The sequence below is a fragment of the Neovison vison genome, chromosome 6 (assembly GCF_020171115.1).
Source record: "Neovison vison isolate M4711 chromosome 6, ASM_NN_V1, whole genome shotgun sequence".
Taxonomy (NCBI): domain Eukaryota; kingdom Metazoa; phylum Chordata; class Mammalia; order Carnivora; family Mustelidae; genus Neogale; species Neogale vison.
Genome location: NC_058096.1, coordinates 173,047,574 through 173,069,850, shown reverse-complemented (window position 1 = coordinate 173,069,850; position 22,277 = coordinate 173,047,574). Strand labels below are relative to the sequence as shown.

The 22,277-nt window shown below is 41.4% G+C and overlaps 1 protein-coding gene across 13 annotated transcripts in view; it reads left to right on the top strand.

Moving 5' to 3' along the window:
• Positions 1 to 14,870, top strand: part of SETD5 (SET domain containing 5) — an 83,739-nt gene extending 68,869 nt beyond the window's left edge. For 8 of the 13 annotated variants that reach the window (XM_044253078.1, XM_044253081.1, XM_044253079.1 and 5 more), the window contains 7 exons: positions 2,095 to 2,339; positions 5,340 to 5,396; positions 7,269 to 7,739; positions 10,327 to 10,625; positions 11,487 to 11,620; positions 12,127 to 12,215; positions 12,599 to 14,870. In XM_044253078.1, coding sequence (XP_044109013.1) covers positions 2,095 to 2,339; positions 5,340 to 5,396; positions 7,269 to 7,739; positions 10,327 to 10,625; positions 11,487 to 11,620; positions 12,127 to 12,215; positions 12,599 to 13,207 — 1,904 coding nt within the window. In that variant the 3' untranslated portion in view covers positions 13,208 to 14,870. The remainder of the gene's footprint in view (positions 1 to 2,094; positions 2,340 to 5,339; positions 5,397 to 7,268; positions 7,740 to 10,326; positions 10,626 to 11,486; positions 11,621 to 12,126; positions 12,216 to 12,598) is intronic. The other 5 variants (XM_044253086.1, XM_044253083.1, XM_044253085.1 and 2 more) reach the window with 1 other exon arrangement.
• Positions 14,871 to 22,277: the final 7,407 nt, after the last annotated feature.

Genomic DNA, 22,277 nt, shown 5'->3' with positions numbered 1-22,277 from the left:
GCTTCCCCTCTCTGTGATCTCTCTCTCTGTCAAATAAATAAATAAAATCTTTAAAAAAAAAAAAAAAGTATTCTAAACATGTCATGAATCACATCTTTGTTTTTTTATACCTAAGCATCTTTCAAAGGAGGAAAGTCAGAAAGAAAGCTCTGTTTCTGGAAAACAAAAATACGAATATAATTCAATCTAGGAAAATAAGAAATTCTCACATATCAAAAAGGGGAAAAGCATGTTCTGTATTTTTGGCATTTATTCTTCTCTCCATTTCCACATCTGCTAGCCTAGTTCAGTGCCTCGTAACTGTTACTGCCAGAGTAAATCGTCCTGAAGCATAACTCTGATCATGCCTTCTGTCCCAGCACTTGTCCTTGAAGGCATGGGATAAATGCCATTCCTTCCACTTAGCCTTGGGGATATATTTTGACATAATGATTAGGAATGTAAATGAGGGGCGCCTGGGTGGCTCAGCCCTTAAGTCTGCCTTTCATCCAGGTCATGATCCTGGGGTCCTGGGATCAAGCCCCACATTGGGCTCCTTGCTCAGTAGGGAGCCTGCTTCTTCCTCTTCTCCCTGCTTGTGCTCTCTCACTATCTTTGTCTCTGTCTCTCAAATAAATAAATAAAGTCTTTTAAAAAAAAAAGAATGTAAATGAAGCTAAATTATCTAGTCTTTATCTGTCTCTGCACATCAAATTTCTCATCTTTAAAATGGATTTATAGAGTTCATATTAAATCTGATAATTCACACAAAGCACATAGAGTAGTGCCTGGCATGTAATAAGCACTTAAAAGTATAATTTTTTTTTTAAGAATTTGTTTTTAAGTAATCTCTACAATCAATATGGGGCTTGAACTCAGGACCCTGTGATCAAAAGTTGCAAAGCAGGGGTGCCTGAGTGGCTCAGTGGGTTTGGCCTCTGCCTTCGGGCTCAGGTCGTGGTCTCAGGGTCCTGGGATCAAGCCCCTCATCGGGCTCTCTGCTCAGTGGAGAGCCTGCTTCCCCCTCCCCCTCTGCCTGCCTCTCTGCCTCCTTCTGATCTCTCTCTCTGTGTCAAATAAATAAAAAATAAACAAAATCTTTTTTAAAAAATTAAGAGTTTCAAAGCATAATTATTTTTTACAAATGCACAGCAGTATGATCCTCTATAGAGATTCTTAAACTTACATTATGCATGTTTTATATTATTTATATTTAATGATTTAAATACTCTATTAAATAATATATATTAAACATACTTTTTCTCTTCCTCACAAATTTGTAAATCCCCTTAAATAGACTATAGGGTGACCTTCCCTTACATACCTAATTCAGTGGTTTCCATATAGTAGGTATTAAGTACATAAGTATTTTTAGCTATAAATGAATAAAAGATTTTTTTTCCTCTGAGAAAGTGAGATAGGTGCTTTGATCCAAGTGGTCATTAAAATATATAGGGTAGTAGTTTCTTTTATAAGTGGACCCAAGAAATAAAAGAAGATATATCCCAAAAGAAGTGTAGGATATTCCAATCAGAAAAAGAGTACCAGCCTCATTTTTTAAAATGGTTGGGAGAAATTTTTGTAAAAATCATTTCCTACTTTGAAGCACTCTAAAACTAGGGGCCAGATATATAGGTCAGGTAATCATTTGTAACTCTTTCCCACTAAAGCAAAAAATTTTCTACCAAAAAATGGTTGAAATATATAAAAGAAGATAAAAGGAGTATGGAGTTAACATTCTAGAAACTTGAACTGGTCACTTGGCAATTAAGTAGAAAGTGATTTTAACTAAGTGACAGTGAGATTTTTAGAAATTCAAGGTAAAAAATAAGAGGTTTATATTTTCCACTGGAAGAGTTAAATTAGTTCCAGAGATCAGTCAAGAGAAGTGTCAGATTCATCTGGTGATTCTCTCGGCAGTAGAGAATTTTGAGAATTACTTACATTTGGCAATTAGAGAGTTCTTTGGCTTTTCGTTTGATAGCAGGGAGATAACATCGGGATGAGGCAGAAAAGGAATTAAGAGCCATTGTGGGCTAGAGATTAATGGCTTTACTACAGAGCTTCCCTTTAAGCTGTGGTTTCAGTCTCTCATCCAAGTTTTGTATTTCACAGACTTGTTGAGCCCATTAAAGAAATGGAAGTCTCGCTATCTGATGGAGCAGAATGTCACCAAGTTACTGCGGCCTCTTTCTCCAGTCACACCGCCCCCTCCCAATCCAGGCTCAAAGAGCCCCCCACAGACCACACCTGGCCCATCTCACCCAGAAGAGGAGTGTCGAAATGGATACAGCCTCATGTTCTCACCAATCACGTCTCTTACTACTGCTAGTCGCTGCAATACTCCTCTGCAGTTTGAGGTGATTTGGGTTTGCTTTTTGGGAGTGCTAAATATGAAGATTATCATTTGCCCTCCTCATTTCAAGTATAATATCATTCCCAATATTTCTTGACCATGTTCCTGCCAGTCTCAGCAAGAGAATGAGAAACCTCAGCTTCGGTGTGACCTGTTACCTCTCATCCTCCCCAAAAGTCCCCATACTTTCCCAAAAAGGAATAGTTCTACCATCGATGACATTCATCCGTTTTTGCATGCAGTCTGTCAGTCTCCATAACCGTAGTAAGCATGTCACATCTCCATCTTTGTCTTTACTGCATACCTTGATTAAAATAGGTCTCTAGCTGCCTAGTAACCACTAATGAAACCAGCTTCACAGCTCAGATTATACTGATTGACTCTCTTTCTTTCTAGGCATTTAAATGAGTGAGCTATCTTTCCCTGTTGTTTTGTATTCTTACTGTGGCCTCAGTGAATGGAGATTTAGAAAGTTTGGGGTATGGTTTGTGGCAAATGAGGGGTTTTTTTCCTACTCCAGGTTACTTTCCCTTCTTGTTACAATGTGTTAGGAATTAAAAGTTAGAAAGAGCCTAACAACATGTATTTGTAAGAGACATATTTATTACATTCACTGGATTAAGTTAGAAATGTGTATTTAAGCTGTTGGAACAGTTAATTCTGATTCACATTCTCGTGTTCATGTGTGGATGACAATAGGTTTACTGAATAGAATCCTTGTGTATAAAAAAAGAAATCAATCTATCGCATGCTGCTTTGATTTGAAATTCATTAAACAGTCTCTGCCTTCTTCTTAAAATTGTTCTGATCACCAAACAACTTAGCTCTGCCCCTAGCTTGTAATTTCTCTAGATGTCTTCTTTGATAAAGGTGAATGCTTTAACCAATGCCTTCCTACCTGTTCACCCCTTATGAAAGCATAGGGATTAAAAGTACCCGTCCTTTTGAATGGCCAACTCAGAAGGAGGTAGCTAGCAACCTTGAAAGCAGGAAACAGCTATGTTCTGTACCTGAAGAGACTGTATTAATTTCTTTGAGAGCAAACTTCTTTGGCAAGGGGATGGTTGGGGAAGCAGAGGGAACCTTCCTGGTTACATTTGATTTATAGAGAAGTTACTCTTTATCAGATTCGCTGTGACATTCTTATTAGCCATACAGTAAAGCACCTGATTCAGGCCTTACTAACTTTACTTTGTCTAATTGCCTTAATTTTTCAGTTAGCAAGTAGAATTTAATAGTAAAATTTCATAAGAGAATGTTCACCCTGGAGGGCAGCAAATTGTAATAAGCATAGGATTTCATACTTTATCATTTCAGGTTTTATTATAATTAAAAAGGTGAAATTACAGAAATCAGAAGGTATATCACCTTCCAAGACAGTTAAATTGAGCATTCAGTGCATTTCCTAATCCTGTGTAGTATTTTAGATAACTGAAACACTGTGCAAGGGTAAGGTATTCTATTCTATTCTATTTATTTATTTATTTTTTAAATCAAAGATCAGTTTAGTGATGCATAGTCTAAGCATAAAGTTAGAATACTGGGAATAAAAGTATTATATTAAATAATTCATCCCTTCAAAAAGTCTAATGCCTGTTTTCACTGTTTCGTTCTCACGATTTAACTAAGGAAATTTAATCTTTCTTGTCAATAAAACAGACTTCACCATCCTGACCATCTTTATCACCATTTTAACTGCCATGCTGTTTCCTGTATTCTAGTATAGGAAGCCTTATTTCCATCCAAGACTATGACACAGAGAAATACCAAAAAGGTGTAACAGGTAAAGCTCAGTTTGGTTGGGGAAGAATCTTTTTTAAAGGAAAAATAAATCATCCCAGTGAAAAATGTCCCCAGTGCTAAGAGAAAGAGCGGAGAAGACATGTAGTAGAAGAGAACAAGATCATGAGGGAGGGGGAAGCATCAAAGAAAAAGAGTAAAAAGCAACTTTGAGAGGTCTAGCTTAATTAACCTCTCCTTTCCACCAGAATAACCTTTCCCTTCTCTTCCTCGCCCAGTATCTACACACTACCCAGCCCACCAAATAAAATTAATAGCCTCATTTCACCTCCCATGGAATGGATCTGCCACCTGGGTCTCCAACATTAGGAACCCTCCCCTTCCTTTACCCCTAGTACTCAGAATCCTTGTCACAACCACCACCCTCTTTCTGTCCACTTTTTACCATTCAGATCTCCCATCAGAGTTCACTGGCCAGTTCCTGTTTGAGTGCTCTGGCAGTGCTGCATCAGGTGAAAGCTCTAAGGGGAAGCCTGTTTAAAATGCAGGGACTTGAAATGTTCCCATCTGCTTCCCCCCACTCTCTGTTCCCAAAAGTACAGGGATTTTCATATCAGAGAACATTGGTAGTCAGGGTTGTTCAGATCCAGTTAGATTATGCTGTGAACCGTTTAGCCTATGAGCTGGATTGCATTCTGTGTCCTATAACTGTTATGCAGGAGAGCTGGCCATCTCCCTAGCCTTGTCAGCCCCAGCATGCCCAGCACTTTCCCTTAACACTGATGGCAGGCCTGAGCCACACAGGAGAATGAAGAAATACGTTTCAGAAGGAGGTGTGGGTTAAAAGAAAAAGATTTCCTTATGGAGGAATAAGTGGTAGGGTGCCCATTAGTAATAAGTACTATAGGCTAATCAACTGTCATCAGATGTAGAATAGAATTTCAAATGAAATTACAGTGTACAATTTCACCAATCTGAATTTTTTCTGTTATCTGCTGAGGATGTTTACTTATAGCATGAAACATTATAAACAGTTTATCCCTAAATGTTTTCAAGGACACCAAGGAAGCATTTTTAACCAGTTGTTCTGTCCATTGAGATGAATTCTGCAGTTAAACATTTCCCTGTGCATTTTTTCCCTCCCCTTGCCCCCACCACAAAAACTTGTGGCTAACCATCTATGCTTGCTTTTATTTTTTTGTTTGTTTTGTTCTGCTTCTTGACTTCGGATAGATGAATAACAAGATGCTTTTCCCTCCTCTAGAACATATCCTCCCCTGAGAGTTCCCCTGCGAATAGGCCTGAGTCCCTGTCACCCGAGGTAGTTATCACACCATCTCAATCACACTTGGAGGCTGAGAGTGAGTGTGCATGAGTGTGTGGGAGGGCTGGGGGGATTGAGTGAATGGGGTGCAGTAGGCTGAAGAGCAACCAGTCAGTCGCTGTAAGTTGAGTAAATCTTCCCATGTATGACTGGATCACTTAGAACTTTCAATGTAGATGGAGGAAAATAAAGGGTGTGTGTGTGTGTGTGTGTTTTGGGGTTTGTTGTTTGGGGGAGGGGGTGGCTGAAGAGTTTAAAGAATAGAATCTGGAAGTCAAGTTTAAAGCAAGCTGAAGATGTGGGAGCCTTGGCAAAGAAAGTAACAAATAAGGTGTGTTTGTTAAATAAAGTTGAAATCAAAAGTTGGTAGGAGTTATCTTTTGATATTTATCTTGGGCTGATAAAGGAGCATTTTATTCTAGAAAAGTTAGGCAGTGAGTTATGTCTTGTTTCAGGATTTAATCTGACAGCTCTGTTTAACGGGATGGTTGATAGATTTGGTTGATAGATTGAACAGCTTCTTTAGCAAGAGAGTCCTGCCTCTCTGCTCTCTCCATTTTCTTGGTATCTCTTTACTGGGTATGCAAGGAAACTAAGTCAGCACATGGCTTCTGTCACACAGGCCTTTCTTCTATAGTAGTGGAGATGTGGTGGCATACAAGTAGTATCTCTTAGGATATCCAGTTGAGTGTTTTTCTTAGGCACCCTACTGCTGTGGAGTTGTTAAATTCCGATTTTAGTGCTAGGGTTTTTTTAACTGTTCAAATATTTGGACAAATCTAGTAATGATTAACTCTGTGAATCCACACGGAGCCTTTTTCCTCTTGAAGCGAAAGCTGTAGTCTTTCATAACCTTTCAGAAACTAAATGAACTGTTAACTCTACCCCTTTCCAGTTAAAAATGTAGTGCTAAACTTGGTGATAGTTGATAAAATTCTGAGTCAGAATTTTATAAATCAATGTGAATCTGATAAAGGTTGTCTTCTAGTGTACTAAAGGTTTTCTGGGTGTTTTCTACTCTTGTAAGGAAATCATGGTGTGACATCTGGATTTTTGGTACCATTCTTTCTTAAGAGTAATAGTTGACCTAGTGATGGAAAATCTTGGTGTTGGGAGGTAATGATACCAAAGGGTAGATACGGTTTATTTTTGATACAATTCAGCATTTTGGGTGCTCTGCAGTGGTGGGCATTAGTGGTCTTGAAGTATGTGGACATACATCAGAGGGTAAAGAATTGAGTGGCCAGAAAATTTTATGAGAAACACACATACTTAATAGTGAAAGTGAGTGAAGAACTGGTTGGTTGATGTCTTTAACTAATACCATTCTCCTCTACTAAACCAGTAACTTAAATACTTGACTTTCTACTTAACTGCTTTCTTTCCCTTTTTCCCTCCTCCCACTTTCCATCAGTATTAAATACAAATGAGTAACACCAGAAGCCAGTTGTTATCTTAAAACACCAGTCTTACCCCTGTAGCATACATGGGGGTCAGGTAAATCCCTGATTATACTTCCAGTCCCTTAATGTAGTTCAGGGTGACTCGGCAAACCTGATGAAAGGCTAAGCAGGCAAAATAGTCACATTTGGCCAATTGTTTAATTCTGATTTTCCCAGGCTTCTCATCCAGAAAACTTTAAAGCAATTTGTGAAAGGCCGGCATTCTTTAATAATCGGGCCTGTATATACCTTTGCTCCATGGGCCTTTTACAGATGTTAACGGCTTTCTTTCTTGTACTCCCATCCTTCTTACCCCATCCCTCTTACCTTTCACCTGTGCCCCTCTCACTTCCCTTCCTTTCTGCCCTTTGAGTTTTTCCTTCCCCCGCCTCCTCCTCCATGTCTCTGTTGATTTTTATTCTTTCAGCTTTGTCACCGGAAAGACCTGGACTTGACAAAAGTAGGCTACCTTGACTCCAACACTAACAGCTGTGCTGACCGACCTTCCCTGATCAACTCGGGTCCTTCTGATCTGGCTCCTCATCCCTCTGTCGGGCCCCCCTCTGAGACTGGCTTTCCAAGCAGGAGTGGAGATGGACATCAGACCCTTGCAAGGAACTCGGACCAGGCATTTCGGACAGAGTTTAATCTAATGTATGCCTACTCCCCATTGAACGCTATGCCTCGAGCAGATGGACTGTATCGAGGGTCTCCCCTAGTAGGGGATAGGAAGCCTTTACATTTGGATGGGGGATATTGTTCCCCTGCAGAAGGATTTCCCAGCAGATACGAACATGGTTTTATGAAAGACCTCTCTCGTGGATCCATGTCACCTGGTGGTGAAAGGGCTTGTGAAGGAGTCCCATCTGCCCCCCAGAACCCACCACAGAGGAAAAAGGTAAGTGTTTTACCTTATATAGGCCCTTTTGCAGAATAGTATCTAAGCAATTCAGTAGATACTTACTGAGTTAACTGTTGTGTGCTTAGCACCATTCTCCATGTGAGGAAAAGAAAGTCATGAGACATGATCTCTGCCGTGTCCAGTGAAAGACAAGACCGTTTTGTTTTAAAGATTTTATTTATTTATTTGAGAGATGGGGGTGGAGGACCATGAGATGAGGGAGGGACAGGGAGAGGAAGAAGCAGATTCCCCACTGAGGAGGGAGCCAGACGTGAGACTCAGGCTGAAGGCAGACACTTGACCAGCTGAGCAATCCAGGCGCTGCTGTTTTGTTTTGTTTTGTTTTTAAGAAAGACTGTTTTAATACAATTTGATGAGTGTTACAAATATTCAACAAATTTAAATGCCTGCCATGTATGTGCTGTGCACCTGCTATACAATCAAAGGATAGAAAAATGGAAAAGAATAATGCTAATTACGTGTATTATTTAGCACTTCTCATGTGTTAAGCTTTTTCTTATGCATTATATCCTCACAGTAATCCTGTAAGATGGGTAATTTCCCATTTTGCAGATGAGGAAACTAAGGCAGGTTGAGTGACTTGCCCATGGTCACATAGCTAGTAAATGGAAGAGCCAGGACACTGCCCAGGTCTGTCTGATTCCAGATTTCATGCTCTTACTGCCAATATGCTATATATTGCTTCCTAAATTCTGGCCTAATGGAGCTTAAAGCAAGTGAGACTGAGGTAAGCAGATACTTGTATTATTAAGTAATTACAGTGGCAGTAGATACTTCAAAGGAATTGTTCAGATATAATAAGAACACCTTAGCCACAACCTAGTCTAGTCATATATGTGGAGGGTACATTGAGAACGAACAACAGGCTCCTAGCTAGTTTGAGAGGTGGTGGAGTGAGAGATGACAGGTCACTCACTGATTTAGCGGATCTCATATGGTAAGTGGGAAACAGTCTGCCAACAAGTAAGGGTAGGGATGTTACGGAAGGAAAGCAGAACTTGTAGCTGTGTGACACTCCATTGAGTGGGCAGCAGGGATGCAGTGTGGTGCAAACAGTTGAATGCTGCTGGAGTGAAAGATAGGGAGAGTATGGAAAGAGATGGTAGAACAGGGACAGGCCATAGACTGCTGGCTAACAGGTTGGGACTTTAACTTGTAAGTAATGCCTGTTCAAGAAATTACAAAGCCCAAAATGTGCTTTCTAGGTCAGTGGATTTCAACTAGGGGCATTTGAAAATGCATGGGGATATTTTGGGTTGCCACGGGAACTTCCATTTAGTGTGCAGGGCTAGAGATGTTAAATGTTCTGTGTGTGACAGTCTCACACAATTGCAGGATATCTGTAGTAGTCTCATTGAAATGTAACCTAGTGACTTTTTGGTATTTGCATTTCAATGAAATACATTACCAGAATTTATTATTATGAATTCTTTTCCAAGATTGTATATGGAAAAACGAATACAGAAGATGGTAGTACTTTGCATTTTGGTTATGAGCAGAAAAATGAGAGCCCTGAATAGAAGGCAGAAACACTGGCAGATAATTTGGAATAAGATACCAGTGGGTTTAGAAGACGATTGTATGAACAGCATTGACCATCAGGAACAAAAATTAAAATGTTCTTGGATTTCCGGTTTCATTTATTGTGTACAACAGTGATTGAAATCACAATTTGCTATTGGAGAATTGTTGAGCACCTGCTGCCAATCAGGCTCTGAGCTGGATTTTAAAGATTTAAAAAATTGATCTTTGCCCTCATAGACCATACAGTTTAGTGGAGGAAAAATCAAGACACAGGTTGACAGCCAATGTGGGCAGCGTGTTGTAACAGCAAAGAGGAAGTGTGCTGGGCGGGCCAAAGAGGAAGGCCTTGTTTTGGCAATCAAGAGAGAATGAGGCCGAGTTGAGGAAAAGTTTCCAAGTGTACATTTCCCAGACTAGCTTGCTATAATATAAACTGCAAATCATTCTTTGTCTTTCTACACTAGTTTCCTGTGTGTAAGACAAACAGTAATAAATCCCTGCATGTATCTTGAAAAATTGAATGCGTTTAAGAACCCTGAACTGTTGGCTTTTCCTTTTGTTTTTAACCCCCCCCCTTTTTAAAAAAAGAAAACAAAAAACAACTTACTGTGGGGATTCTTAGAGATTGGGAAAGAGCTGTTTAGATCACCTGGGAGGCTTTTTTAAACTACACAGCTCCCAGCTCTCCTTTTCCCTTTTTAGGTGTTACCATTGTAGCAAATAGCTGATAGCACGCTTCTGTTACTGGGTCACGGCGATCTCAATTATTTGAAGGCATGAAAAAGGTTGAGGTCTGCTGGCGAACACTGTTCTTCAAAAATGTCATCTCCTGGGTATTTTCCTCTCCTTACCAGTTTCTGACCAATTTAAGTATGTAGCGTGCTCAGTTCTCTCACATCTGAAGGAAGGGTTGCTATTGTTGGTGCCCGCTTTGTTTGCATGGCAGGCTAGTGGTTATGAGGGTTCCATCTTCTTTCCCTATTGCTAGTGATCCCCTGACGATGTCTGGCTAGAGTTCTGTTTCTTGTTTCCCTCCCAGGTATCCCTGCTGGAGTACCGCAAACGGAAACAAGAAGCCAAGGAGAATTCTGCTGGTGGGGGAGGTGACTCTGCACAGAGCAAAAGCAAGTCTGCAGGAGCTGGGCAAGGCAGCAGTAACTCACTTTCTGACACTGGTGCCCATGGTGTGCAGGGATCCTCAACCCGAACCCCGTCTTCCCCTCACAAAAAATTCTCCCCATCTCATTCCTCTATGTCCCATATGGAGGCGGTAAGCCCATCAGATTCCAGAGGCACTTCATCTCACTGCAGACCTCAAGAGAATATCAGCAGTAGGTGGTAAGTTTATGTTTGATGCTGAAATAATTAAATTCAAGAGGGAAGCATACATCTAGAATCATTCCCAATTTTACCTAAAATATAGTGGAATACTTACTGAGAAAGGCAGCAGCAGTGCCATCTATGCTGTGCAGCTAATTTTATAGCATCAGCCATGACCCCTCCCCTACCCCCTCAGCTTTACAGAAGCAAAGAATTGCCACTGAACCTGCAGAACAACACTTTGGATGCTATTAGTTGTGGACACAGATGAGCTATTTTATTTGCTGGGCACTAACACTTCAAATGAAGTGTTTCATTTCAAATGAAAGGTAAGTCAGGAGTTCAGCTCAGTGCCACTTAAATTACAACAGAAGATTCAGTTGCACACAGCATGTACAGAAAGATAAGACATATTCTGAAAGGTCTTGTCTAGTTTAGGGGAGACCACATAGATAAATACCACTGTAAGTAAATAAATAATAAATAGTAGCAGGTATTGAGCATCCAATGGGAGATGTAGAGAATGAGGCTGTTCAGGGATCTTGAACTGAAGCAATGAAGTTTGGGAAAGAAAAGACCTGACTCAAATGAGTAATGCTTATTAATCTATAGAGCATTTATTAAATTACTACTATGTGTCAGGCACATGACTTCACAGAAGAGAAAAATTTCACATTTCACAATAGAGGTCAAATGTAGACATCTTTAAATTCCTTTTTTCTGTAATTTAAGGCAGAGAAAGAAATTCCTGTTTTAAACTGGTCCTGAAGAGGATGTTGTAAGAGAATGTATTATACAGCCTTTGTGAGAGCTTCATTTGTTCCAGACTCTTGACTCTGAAGTCCTGTGACATAAACTTGCATTCTGTTCCCTTTACAGGATGGTTCCCACATCAGTAGAACGACTCCGAGAAGGAGGGAGCATCCCTAAGGTCCTCCGAAGCAGTGTGAGGGTGGCCCAAAAAGGAGAGCCTTCTCCCACTTGGGAGAGTAATGTCACAGAGAAAGACTCAGGTGAGCCCATGGCCTTCTGCTGCCAGCCAGGTTTAGGGAAACACGAGCCAGGCTCTACACAATGCTCACTAAATGCTGGACTGAAGTGAGTCAGTTTCTTATGCAGTGAGGCTCCACTGGAAAGAAGGTTGCAGGTCAGTCTTGCTTCCATTCTTCTGGGCTCCAACATTCTTAAGATCTTGCAGCCATCTAGTGTTGTCTTTCTATCCCGCCCCCAACCCCGCCCACCTCTTTTTTTTCCCAAGAGATACCTTTCTGTAACTCTTCTCTGCAAAGAAATCCATTTTGATGAAGGATGAAGAGAAAGAAGGAGACAGGAATCAGATCAAGCATTTAAAACATCACCCATAATTAACCACTCCTTTTGCCCCTCTGGCATGCTGCATTCACTTGATTTGTTAAAAAGAAAGTAGCACGGATTGGTGATACCACTGGTGATTTGAATAAACAATGGCTATTTCTCACTTAATTCTAGAAAGCCAAGTTGATTTTCTATTATCTTCCAGACCCTGCAGATGGAGAAGGCCCAGAGACACTGAGCTCAGCACTCTCAAAAGGAGCAGCCGTTTACAGCCCTTCCAGATACAGCTACCAGGTGAGACGAGAAATTGCTCATCTCTGGGCATAGGAGTATATTCTGGGTTCCAATATTTTGTGATCCTGGCCATCCTTTGCAGTTGAGATGCCGTCTTTGCATATAGTTTCAGCAGCCTTGGAAATAAGTCATCATCTGCTCACCTTCAGGTAATAAATCATGCCAGAAAAATAAATAAAATGATCAGAGACAGCCATTTTACTGTCTTTGGTATCCTAAAAAGAACAAATGGTTAAGAAGATGAAGAAGGTGAAGAAGGAGGAGAAGAAGAAGGAGAAGAAGGAGAAGAAGAAAAAGTAGGGTGTTTTAAATATTCACAAGCCTAAATGGCTTAAATAGGGACTTTTTCACCTCCTTATGCTTTTCCTCCTGACTCTTTCTAGCTCCTGCAGTGTGATAGTCCACGGACAGAATCACAAAGCCTCCTTCAGCAGAGTTCCTCCCCCTTTAGAGGACATCCCACCCAATCTCCAGGATACAGTTATCGAACTACTGCACTGAGACCTGGAAATCCCCCCTCTCACGGTTCTTCAGAATCTTCCCTCTCTTCTGCGTCCTATTCCAGCCCCGCCCACCCTGTATCCACAGACTCGTTGGCCCCATTTACGGGGACACCAGGGTATTATAGCAGCCAGCCACATTCTGGAAACAGCACTGGCAGCAATCTTCCAAGGAGGAGCTGCCCTTCTAGTGCTGCTAGCCCTACCCCACAGGGCCCCTCAGACTCGCCGACCTCAGACTCGGTCTCCCAGTCCAGCACAGGAACTCTGAGTTCCACCTCCTTCCCTCAGAACTCTAGATCGTCATTGCCATCAGACTTACGGACTATCAGTCTGCCCAGTGCTGGGCAGTCCGCTGCCTACCAGGCCTCCAGGGTATCTGCGGTTTCCAATTCACAGCACTACCCACACCGTGGGAGTGGGGGTGTGCACCAGTACCGACTCCAGCCGCTGCAAGGGTCAGGAGTCAAGACTCAGACAGGACTTTCCTAGGGCTTCTGGATTTGGGCAAACAGAACTGAATGAGCCCATAGCTGCTTCCTTCCAGCTGCCTCTGGAACCTAGGCCGAGCATATTGCTGGGGAAGAGGGTACAAGGTGCCAGAGGACTGGGTCTGGTCGACAAGAAACGAGACTTGTGGTCGCGACTGGCTCTGGCCTTGGAGAAAGATGTAAATCTTGTCTGAAGCAGAGACTATAAAGAAGTTTCTCCCTGCTGTTAAGGGTACATTGTTGACAAGCAAATGGTGTTCCGGTTAGTAACGGTTCTAAGTGCAATGAGTCTTGTTGAAGCCTCTGTCTCCCGTCCTTGCCTGTAGCCTGTAGTCACTTGTGCAGTGGGGACATCTTTTTACACACACACACACACACACACACACACACACACAAAAACACACACACACCCTCCCCCCAAAAAAGTTTTCTTTTCAGAGGAAAAAAGCATAAAGAGCCAATCTCAAAGCCCCAAGCCATCTGAGTAGTATTAGGATTTTTATGCACTTAAGAAGAAAGGTAGGTATGGAAATGTTTGCCCTGTGATAACCATTCCAAAAGCAGGTATCTGGCCAAGATGTGTCCACCAAGAATTCTCCCTACCTTTGTCTTAAAATCACCAAGAAATAGGCAGGGATAGCAAAACTTGGAATGTGCTCTGGCTGAGGGGTGCCTGGCTCTCTGAAGAAGAGCTCTTCATCAACTTCTGATGATTCAGGAGCAGATGATCAGAGTAGATTGTCTGAGTTCCAGCTGTTCCCATCCCCCACCCCTCCCCAAGCTATCTCACAGCTCAGTAACCCAGAAAGGAAGTAGGCAAAGAAAAGAGAAATAAGTGAGATGGGCCAATTGCATTGCTACTTATCAGCTGTTGGCAATAAATTGATTAATAAGGATCCCAAGTGTTTTGGGAATTCTTTGAATTTTATTTTTTCTACTCCCAGTTAATCAGGAGTTGACGATCCCGTGAATAGGACCACCTCCGTGATTAGGGAGCACGCACTTGTGACTGCAGGGTAAGAGTGGAAAGATACGTTTGTGGAGTGGCACCGACAGGACTGTGATTGTGTGTGGGCATGTCCCACATTTCTTTGGGGGATGCTAATTTGAGAATGGCCCAGGTGAGAGAGTTACAAAGCCACCCACACACCTAACACTGTTCTGGATGAGAGACACGGGCAGACTGGCTTCTCCCCATCAGTGCATCGTGCCTGTTGTACGCCCCTGTGGGAGCCCTGGAGCCCGCCCAGGTGGGGTACACAATCTTTTTAAAAATTCCATACGGTTGCCAGCTTATTTCTTTCACTTGTTTACTGTAATATCTGGCGTGTTTTTATTTATCTAATTTTGTATTCAGTTATAACCATGGTAGGGGTAGCAAATATATGACAGGTGTAATCCCTGGTGCTGCAGTGGACCTTACTTCTTTTCTTTTGGACAAGATAATACTGTGAGTCTCCCTCCTTCCTTCCAATTTGTTTTCTTCTTTTTTTCCCCAGCCTCTTGCATCCCCCTTCTTTTCTGTCCTTTCCTACAACTATCATATGCACAGCCTTCTCTCTTTGTGTGTGACTGTTACAAAATTTCACTTTTTCAAAATTGAAATCAGGTGTTTGCTCAAATGAGGGGAGATTTTTTTTTTTTTTTTAAATGCTGAAACCTCAGCAGAATACTTTTCTTTTTGTTGTTTCCCCCACAAACCCATCAGTCTGGGAGAGCGCTGGGAGTGGAAATCATGTTGCCTGGGATGCTGGTTTCTTTGTATATTATATAAAACGTATGTAAATGTCTCTCCATTTGGGCTGGGGTTTGCATTCTCCCCTTGGTTTTAGCTAAGGGGAGAGGCCAGCGGGCAGGCGGCCCTCACCCTGCCTGGCACGTGCAGAGACCCCAGCCACTCTGTGTGGGCAGGGTGCTGTCAAGACCAGACCTCTGGGGGGGGTGGGGGCGGGGGGGTGGGGGGAACTCTTGGAAGGGAAGAAGTATCACTTCTTTCTCAAGTGGAGTGTTTACACCTTGCTGTAACATTTGAACTTTCACAAGAGATGTAATAATTTTGATAATAAAATTCTTAACCATAATAATCATAAAGTTGAGAACTTCTTTGTCAAATTCTCTGACCTTGCCTTGCTTGGTTTTCCAACTTCTCCCCTCACCTGAAGAGGCATATGCTCTCGCTGGAGTTGTTTTTGTACATAATGGGCCAGGAATATGTACTGCTCTTCAGCCTTTTATGATTCAAGTCAGGCCAGTATCAAGACCATTCAGCAACAGTGAAACTGAACGTTATAAACTGATTTAAACTGGACTGGAATTCCTGACCTTGGCCTTATTCATTCGGCAGCTATTTATTGGCCCTCTTCTTTCCCACTCAAAAACTATCAGGCATTTGTTTTTGGTGATGGGTTTATGCTTATTAAAATTTGAAGATGGGGATATGCAAATAAGGTTTCATGGAGCTTATATTCTAGAGTGGGGTGAGAACTAAACCAGTCAATAATTTCAAATAGTCATTACCGTGCTGTTGTTTCATAGAAGATACGTAGCTAAGGAGGTTGAGGGGCCACTCTAGATTGGTTGATCAGGACAGGTCTCTGAGGACTTAACATCTAAGCAGAGACCCCAACAATAAGGAGGCAGTTACGTGTCAATATAAATAAAGATCATTCCTAGAGAATTAGAAGAGCAGATGCAAAAGCCTCTGAGGTAGAATAGACTTGATACAGTGAATGACCAGGACAGGAATAGGGAGTAGCAAATACCTAGGAAGATAGGGGGTCAGATCATTTAGAGTGGGAGTCAGCAAAAGTGTTTTCTGTAAAGGGCCAGATAGTAAATATTTAGGCTTCGCAAGCCATACGGTCTCTGTCAAAACGACTCAGCTCTGTCTTGCAATGCAGAAACAGCCACAGGCCATACTTGCCTATGCTCCAGTTAAACTATATTCACAGAAACACGTGGCAAGTCAGATTTGGCCTGCAGGCTGTAGTTTGCTGGTTCCTGATACACAGAGCCTTGTGGGTTTAGTTTAAAGAATGTGGATTCTAAATACAGTGGGAGGGGTGCCTGGTGGCTCAGTCTGCCTTGGGCTCAGGTCATGATCCCAGGGTCCTAGAATCAAGCCCCAGCCTCTGCTTAGGCTCCTTACTCAGTGGGGAGTCTGCCTCTCCGTCTCCCTCTGTCCCTCTCCCTCTGGTGCTCCCCCCCACTCTAATAAACCTTTTTTTTTTCTTTTTAAGATTTTATTTATTTATTTGACAGAGAGATTACAAGTAGGCAGAGAGGCAGGCAGAGAGGGAGGAAGCAGGCTCCCTGCTGAGCAGAGAGCCCAATGCAGGACTCGATCCCAGGACCCTGAGATCATGACCTGAGCCGAAGGCAGCGGCTTAACCCACTGAGCCACCCAGGTGCCCTCAAATAAACCTTTTTTAAGATATATAATGGGAAAGTCACTGCAGGATTTTAGGCACAGAAGTGACATGGTCTAGTTTATGGTTTGTTGTTGATTGGCTAGTGTTTAAAAATTACTCTGATTGTTTTGCTCCTGGGAGAGATGAATAGAAGCCAGGAATCCAGTTGGAAAGCTATAGTAGTTATTCACATGGGGGCAATATAATGGCAGCTTCTGCTAAGATGATAATAAATGGGGGTAAGGTGAAATAGTTGGAATCAGGATACATTTTGCAAGTAAACATCAGTGCTTGCTGATGGATTGGTGTGGCAGTACTTTGCTCTAACATTTGTTGGACAAATATTTACTGAGGGCTATGATAGACAGCATTTTGCTAATAAGCAGAAGGGATTCAAAGATGGAGAAGATGCTATCCATTTCTTTAAGGAGCTTAGAAAGCAACTAGTTGGAGACATAACAAAAATTATTTTTTGGGGGGTGTCTGGGTGGCTCAGTCAGTTAAGCATCTGCCTTTAGCAGGTCATGATCCCAGGGTCTTGGGTTTGAGCCCCACATCGGGCTCCTTGCTTTGTGGAGAGCCTACTTCTCCCTCCCACTCTGCCCTCCTTCGTCTCTCATGTTCTCTCTCATCCTCTCTCTCTTTCTCTCTTGCTCTCACAATCTTAAAACCAAATAAAGCTTTCCTTAAAAAAAATAATTTTTTTTTTCTTAAGAAAACTCTTTCTAATAGAAATGCCCACTGGAATACCTAGATAACTTTCTACCAGCCACAGTTGTTTTCTGCCTGGAGTCAGTAGGTGCCTGGCCCATGTTAAAAAGCATTTTCGTATATAGTGCCTTATTTAGTCTCAATCCTGGATAAAAGCAAGCCAGGTGCTTTTTAAAGATACATTAAAGATGAGAATTTGAGACCTAGTGTGGTGTTTCAGCTGTACTGAAGAGCTTCTGATAATGAATAAACCCATCTGATTTTTGCCGGAATTGAACATTCTATTCCTTAATTATTTACTAAATACCTACTGTGGGCCAGGCTACATGTAAGGTACAAGGAATATGAAGGTGAGTAAAACAGCAAACTACCTATGTTATCAGGTACTTTGTATTGCTGGGTGCTGCACTTTAGATATGGTAGAAATAGAGGAAGGCAAACAGTACTAAAGAACACAACTGAAATGGTATTTACCATTTACCAGGCTCTTCTATTCATGTCATTCTATCTCATTCATGCTTAACCATGTTAAAGGCAGGCATCATTCCCATTTTACAGGGATTTTTTTCTTTTTTTTTTAAATGAATTTCGGAGGATACAACTTGTCCAAGATTTCTCTCCTCTGAATGGCAGACTGAAGTGAACAGCCATGGAGATTTTGCAGTTTTCCCAGGGAACAAATGGAGACAACTAGAGAGTCTGTGAAACTGACTAGAACTAATCATTTAACTAGCTGAACAAGTATATCACACCATTTCTTTAAAACAGCAGTCTGGCCTTTTGGCATCAGTTTGATGGTGCAGGTTTCTGTTTAATAAGAGAGATCACCCTGAAGTAAATAAAATGCACAATTGTCCAAATGGAGTAGGCCATTTGCCTTGAAACTACCCTGATTATCAATTCATCAGTCAGAGCTGGAGCAGCCTCCATAATCTACGACGAGGCTCAGAGAGAGAAAGGAGTTAGCCAAAGTTCGTAATACACTCTGCTAAAGATTGATAAGAGAACAACTTGGAGAAAAGCAGTTACTGGAGGAGATTGTGCCCCCTATAACTTTTACCTGCTCCTACATTCAAAACTTAACCTGGCAGGGGCACCTGGGTGGCTCAGTGGGTTAAAGCTTCTGCCTTTGGCTCAGGTCATGATCCCAGGGTCCTGCGATTGAGCCCCACATCAGGCTCCCTGCTTGCAGGAAGCCTGCCTCCCCCTCTCTCTCTGCCTGCCTCTCTGCCTGCTTGTGATCTCTGTCAAATAAATAAATGAAAATCTTTAAAAAAACAAAAACCTTGGGCGCCTGGGTGGCTCAGTGGGTTAGGCCGCTGCCTCAGTGGGTTAGGCCGCTGCCTTCGGCTCAGGTCATGATCTCAGGGTCCTGGGATCGAGTCCCGCATCGGGCTCTCTGCTCCGCAGGTAGCCTGCTTCCTCCTCTCTCTCTTTGCCTGCTTGTGATCTCTCTCTGTCAAATAAATAAAAAATAAAATCTTTAAAAAAAAAAAAAAAAACACAAAAACCTTAACCTGGCAGAGATTCTGAAATAATAGTAATGAGTATTCATCAGATTCCCCCATAAGACCACACAGAGCAGCCTTGAAAACAAAACAAAACTTTGGGCAACTTAAAAACGTTGGTTGCCTCAGTCAATGGAGCATGCGACTCTCGATCTTGGGGTCATGAGGTCAAGCCCTACACTGAGCAGAGAGCTTATTTTAGAGAACAAAAACAAAACAAAAAAATCTTGGGTAACTTTACCAAAAAAATTAGATATCCCTGTGAGCCCTAAAGCAAAAGGTGGGTAGAAACAAGCTGCCATAGCCACAATACCTGCATGGTATCCCCTTCTGTTTCAGAGGAAGCAATGGAGCATCCGATCGATCTCCGAACTCTAAAACAAGTACTCACTTGGAACTGAGCATGCCAGTTTGAGAACAACAGCCAAAACTGTTGTGCAGAGAATGCTTGCTTGGGTCTGAAGGGACCACAGCAGTCAGTTCAGAAGACTCTTACCAGCAGAGTACCCAGGACAAAGATGCCTGCTGAAAAGGCACTCTATACAATTAAAATTGAGTGGGATAATCAAAATAGAGATATAGAGGGGTGCCTGGGTGACAGTGGTTTAAGCCTCTGCCTTCGGCTTGGGTCGTGATCCCAGGGTCCTGGGATCGAGCCCCACATCAGGGTCTCTGCTCAGCGGGGAGCCTGCTTCCTCCTCTCTCTCTCTCTTTGCCTGCCTCTCTGCCTACTTGTGATCTCTGTCTGTCAAATAAATAAATAAAATCTTTAAAAAAAAAAAAAAAAGATGGAGTGGGGGGTACCACATTAAATGAAGTTTTGGAATAAGAGTGAAACTAGTATTGTCCCACTAAATCCAGGATGTATTTCTTCTCCTAGGAACAATATAATGGTTATTAAATAACTTCCTTTGAACTGTTAACTTCTGAAAGAAACAATTGGTCCTAAAGTTCTAAGTATATCTGGTGATAAATTTAAACAGCTCTTGGGAGCCTGGGTGGCTCCGTTGGTTAAGTGTCTGCCTTCAGCTCAGGTCATGATCCCAGGGTCCTGGAATTGAGTCCTGCATCAGACTCCCTGCTCAGCGGGGAACCTGCTGCTCCCTCTGCCTTCTGCTTGCCCTGCTTGTGCTTGCTCACTGGCTCTCTCTCTGACAAATAAGATTTTTTAAATAACCTTAAAAAATAAACAGCTCTTGTTTGCACAGTCCTCATTTTAACAGTTACTTTAAAAATAGTACTGTAGAATCTTCAAACTAGAAAGACCCAAGTCATGCTTCTCTGAAAGTACAAAAAAAACTTAGTCAATATGAGTAACAAAAAGGATCAATGTCAAATCCCCGTTATAAGAAAGTAAGGAGGAGAATAATATTGCCACACACAATAAAAGCATGCTAAAGACATGTACATAAACATTCTAAGTGAAATACCTTCAAAAACCAGAAATAGAAGAGAACTTTATCTGCTTGGTGAAGAACAGCTACAAGAATCCTACACCTAACGTACCTAGTGGTGAGAAACTAAAAGCTTTCCCATTAAAATTCAGAAGGGGGGACAGAAATTTTTTAAAAATCAGGAATAAGGTAAGGAAAGGAGGATGTCCACTCTTCTAGAACATTGTACTGAAGTCCTAGATAATGCAATAGGACAAGAAAGGGAAATAAAAAGTACAGAGATTGTGAAGGAAGAAGTAAAACTCTGTTCACAGATGATATGACTAGAAAATCTGGAAGAAACAACACAAAAAACTCAGACTAATAAGCATTTATAACAAGGTTGCAGAATACAATATTAATATACAAATATCAGTTGCATTACTGTACCACTAACAATTCCAATTAAAGTTAAAATACAACATTTATATTAGCACCAATAAAAATGAAATAGGTATAACTATATACCTATAGGTATATAGAGAACTACAAAACTGATGAAAGAAATCAAAGGAAAACTAGAGATATCCCATGGTCCTGGAGAGAAAGAGTTGATATCAGAATGTTTCTTAACTGATCTATAGATTCAGAACACCAATCAGAATCTCAGCAAGTTATTTTGTGAATATCAACAAACGGGCAGGCAAAAAACCCGGAATAGCCAACAGAATATCAAAGGGACAAGTCAGAGGATTAACACTGCCTGACTTAAAGACTTAATAAAGCTATAGTAATGAAGACTGTGGCATTGGAATAAGAATACGCACATAGATTGATGGAACAGACTGGAATGCCCAGTAGACCTAAAGTAATATATATAGTCCCTGATATTTGACAAATGAGCAAAAGCAATACAGTGAAGAAAAAGATAGTCTTTCAACAAATAGTGTTGGAACAACTGGACATCCACATGCAAAGTAACCTAGACGTAATCCTTACACCCTTCACAAGAACTAACTCAAAATGGATCACAACCTAAATGCAAAATGAAAACTACTAAACAACTAGGAGCAAATCTAGAAAACATTGGGTTTGGCAAAATGGCTTTTTAGATAAAACCCCAAAGCCTCCATCCATGAAAGAAATACTTGGTAACCTGGGCTTGATTAAAATTAACTTTTGCTCTGCAAAAGGCATTGTCAAGAGAATGGGAAGACAAACTAGACTGGAAGAAAATATTTGCAAAAGACACATCTGATACAGGACTGTTATCCAAAATATACAAACAACTCTTAAAAACCTAAAGTAAAAACCTAAAACCATCTACAAATTCAGTGTTCTCTTTGTCAAAATTCCAATGGCATTTTTCACAAAAATGAATAATCCTAAAATTTGTACAGAGCTACAAAGAGCCTGAATAGCCAAAGCAATCTTGAGAAAGAACAAAGCTGACACGTAATGTTTTCTGATTTCAAACTCTACTACAAAACTATAGTAAAACAGTTGCATAGGTCAGTAGAACAAAATAGGGAACCCAAGAAGAAATCCAAACATATATGGTCAATTAATTTACAACAAAGGAGCCAAAAATAAACAATGGGGAAAAGACACTATTGGGAAAACTGCAGAAGAATAAGATTGGACTGCTATCTTACATCATACACAAAAATTAACTCAAAAATGGGTTAAAGACTTGAATATAAGACCTGAAACCATGAAACTAGAAGAAAACATGGAAGTGAGCTCCTTGACACAGTCTTGGCAATGATTTTTTTTTATTTGACCCCAAAGACAACAAAAGCAAAAACAAACAAGTGAGACCATCCAACAAAAAAGTTTGCACAGCTGGGACGCCTGGGTGGCTCAGTTGGTTGGACGACTGCCTTTGGCTCAGGGCGTGATCCTGGAGTCCCGGGATCGAGTCCCGCATCAGGCTCCCAGCTCCATGGGGAGTCTGCTTCGCTCTCTGACCTTCTCCTCGCTCGTGCTCTCTCTCACTGTCTCTCTCTCTCAAATAAATAAATAAAATCTTTAAAACTCTTTAAAAAAAAAAGTTTGCACAGCAAAGG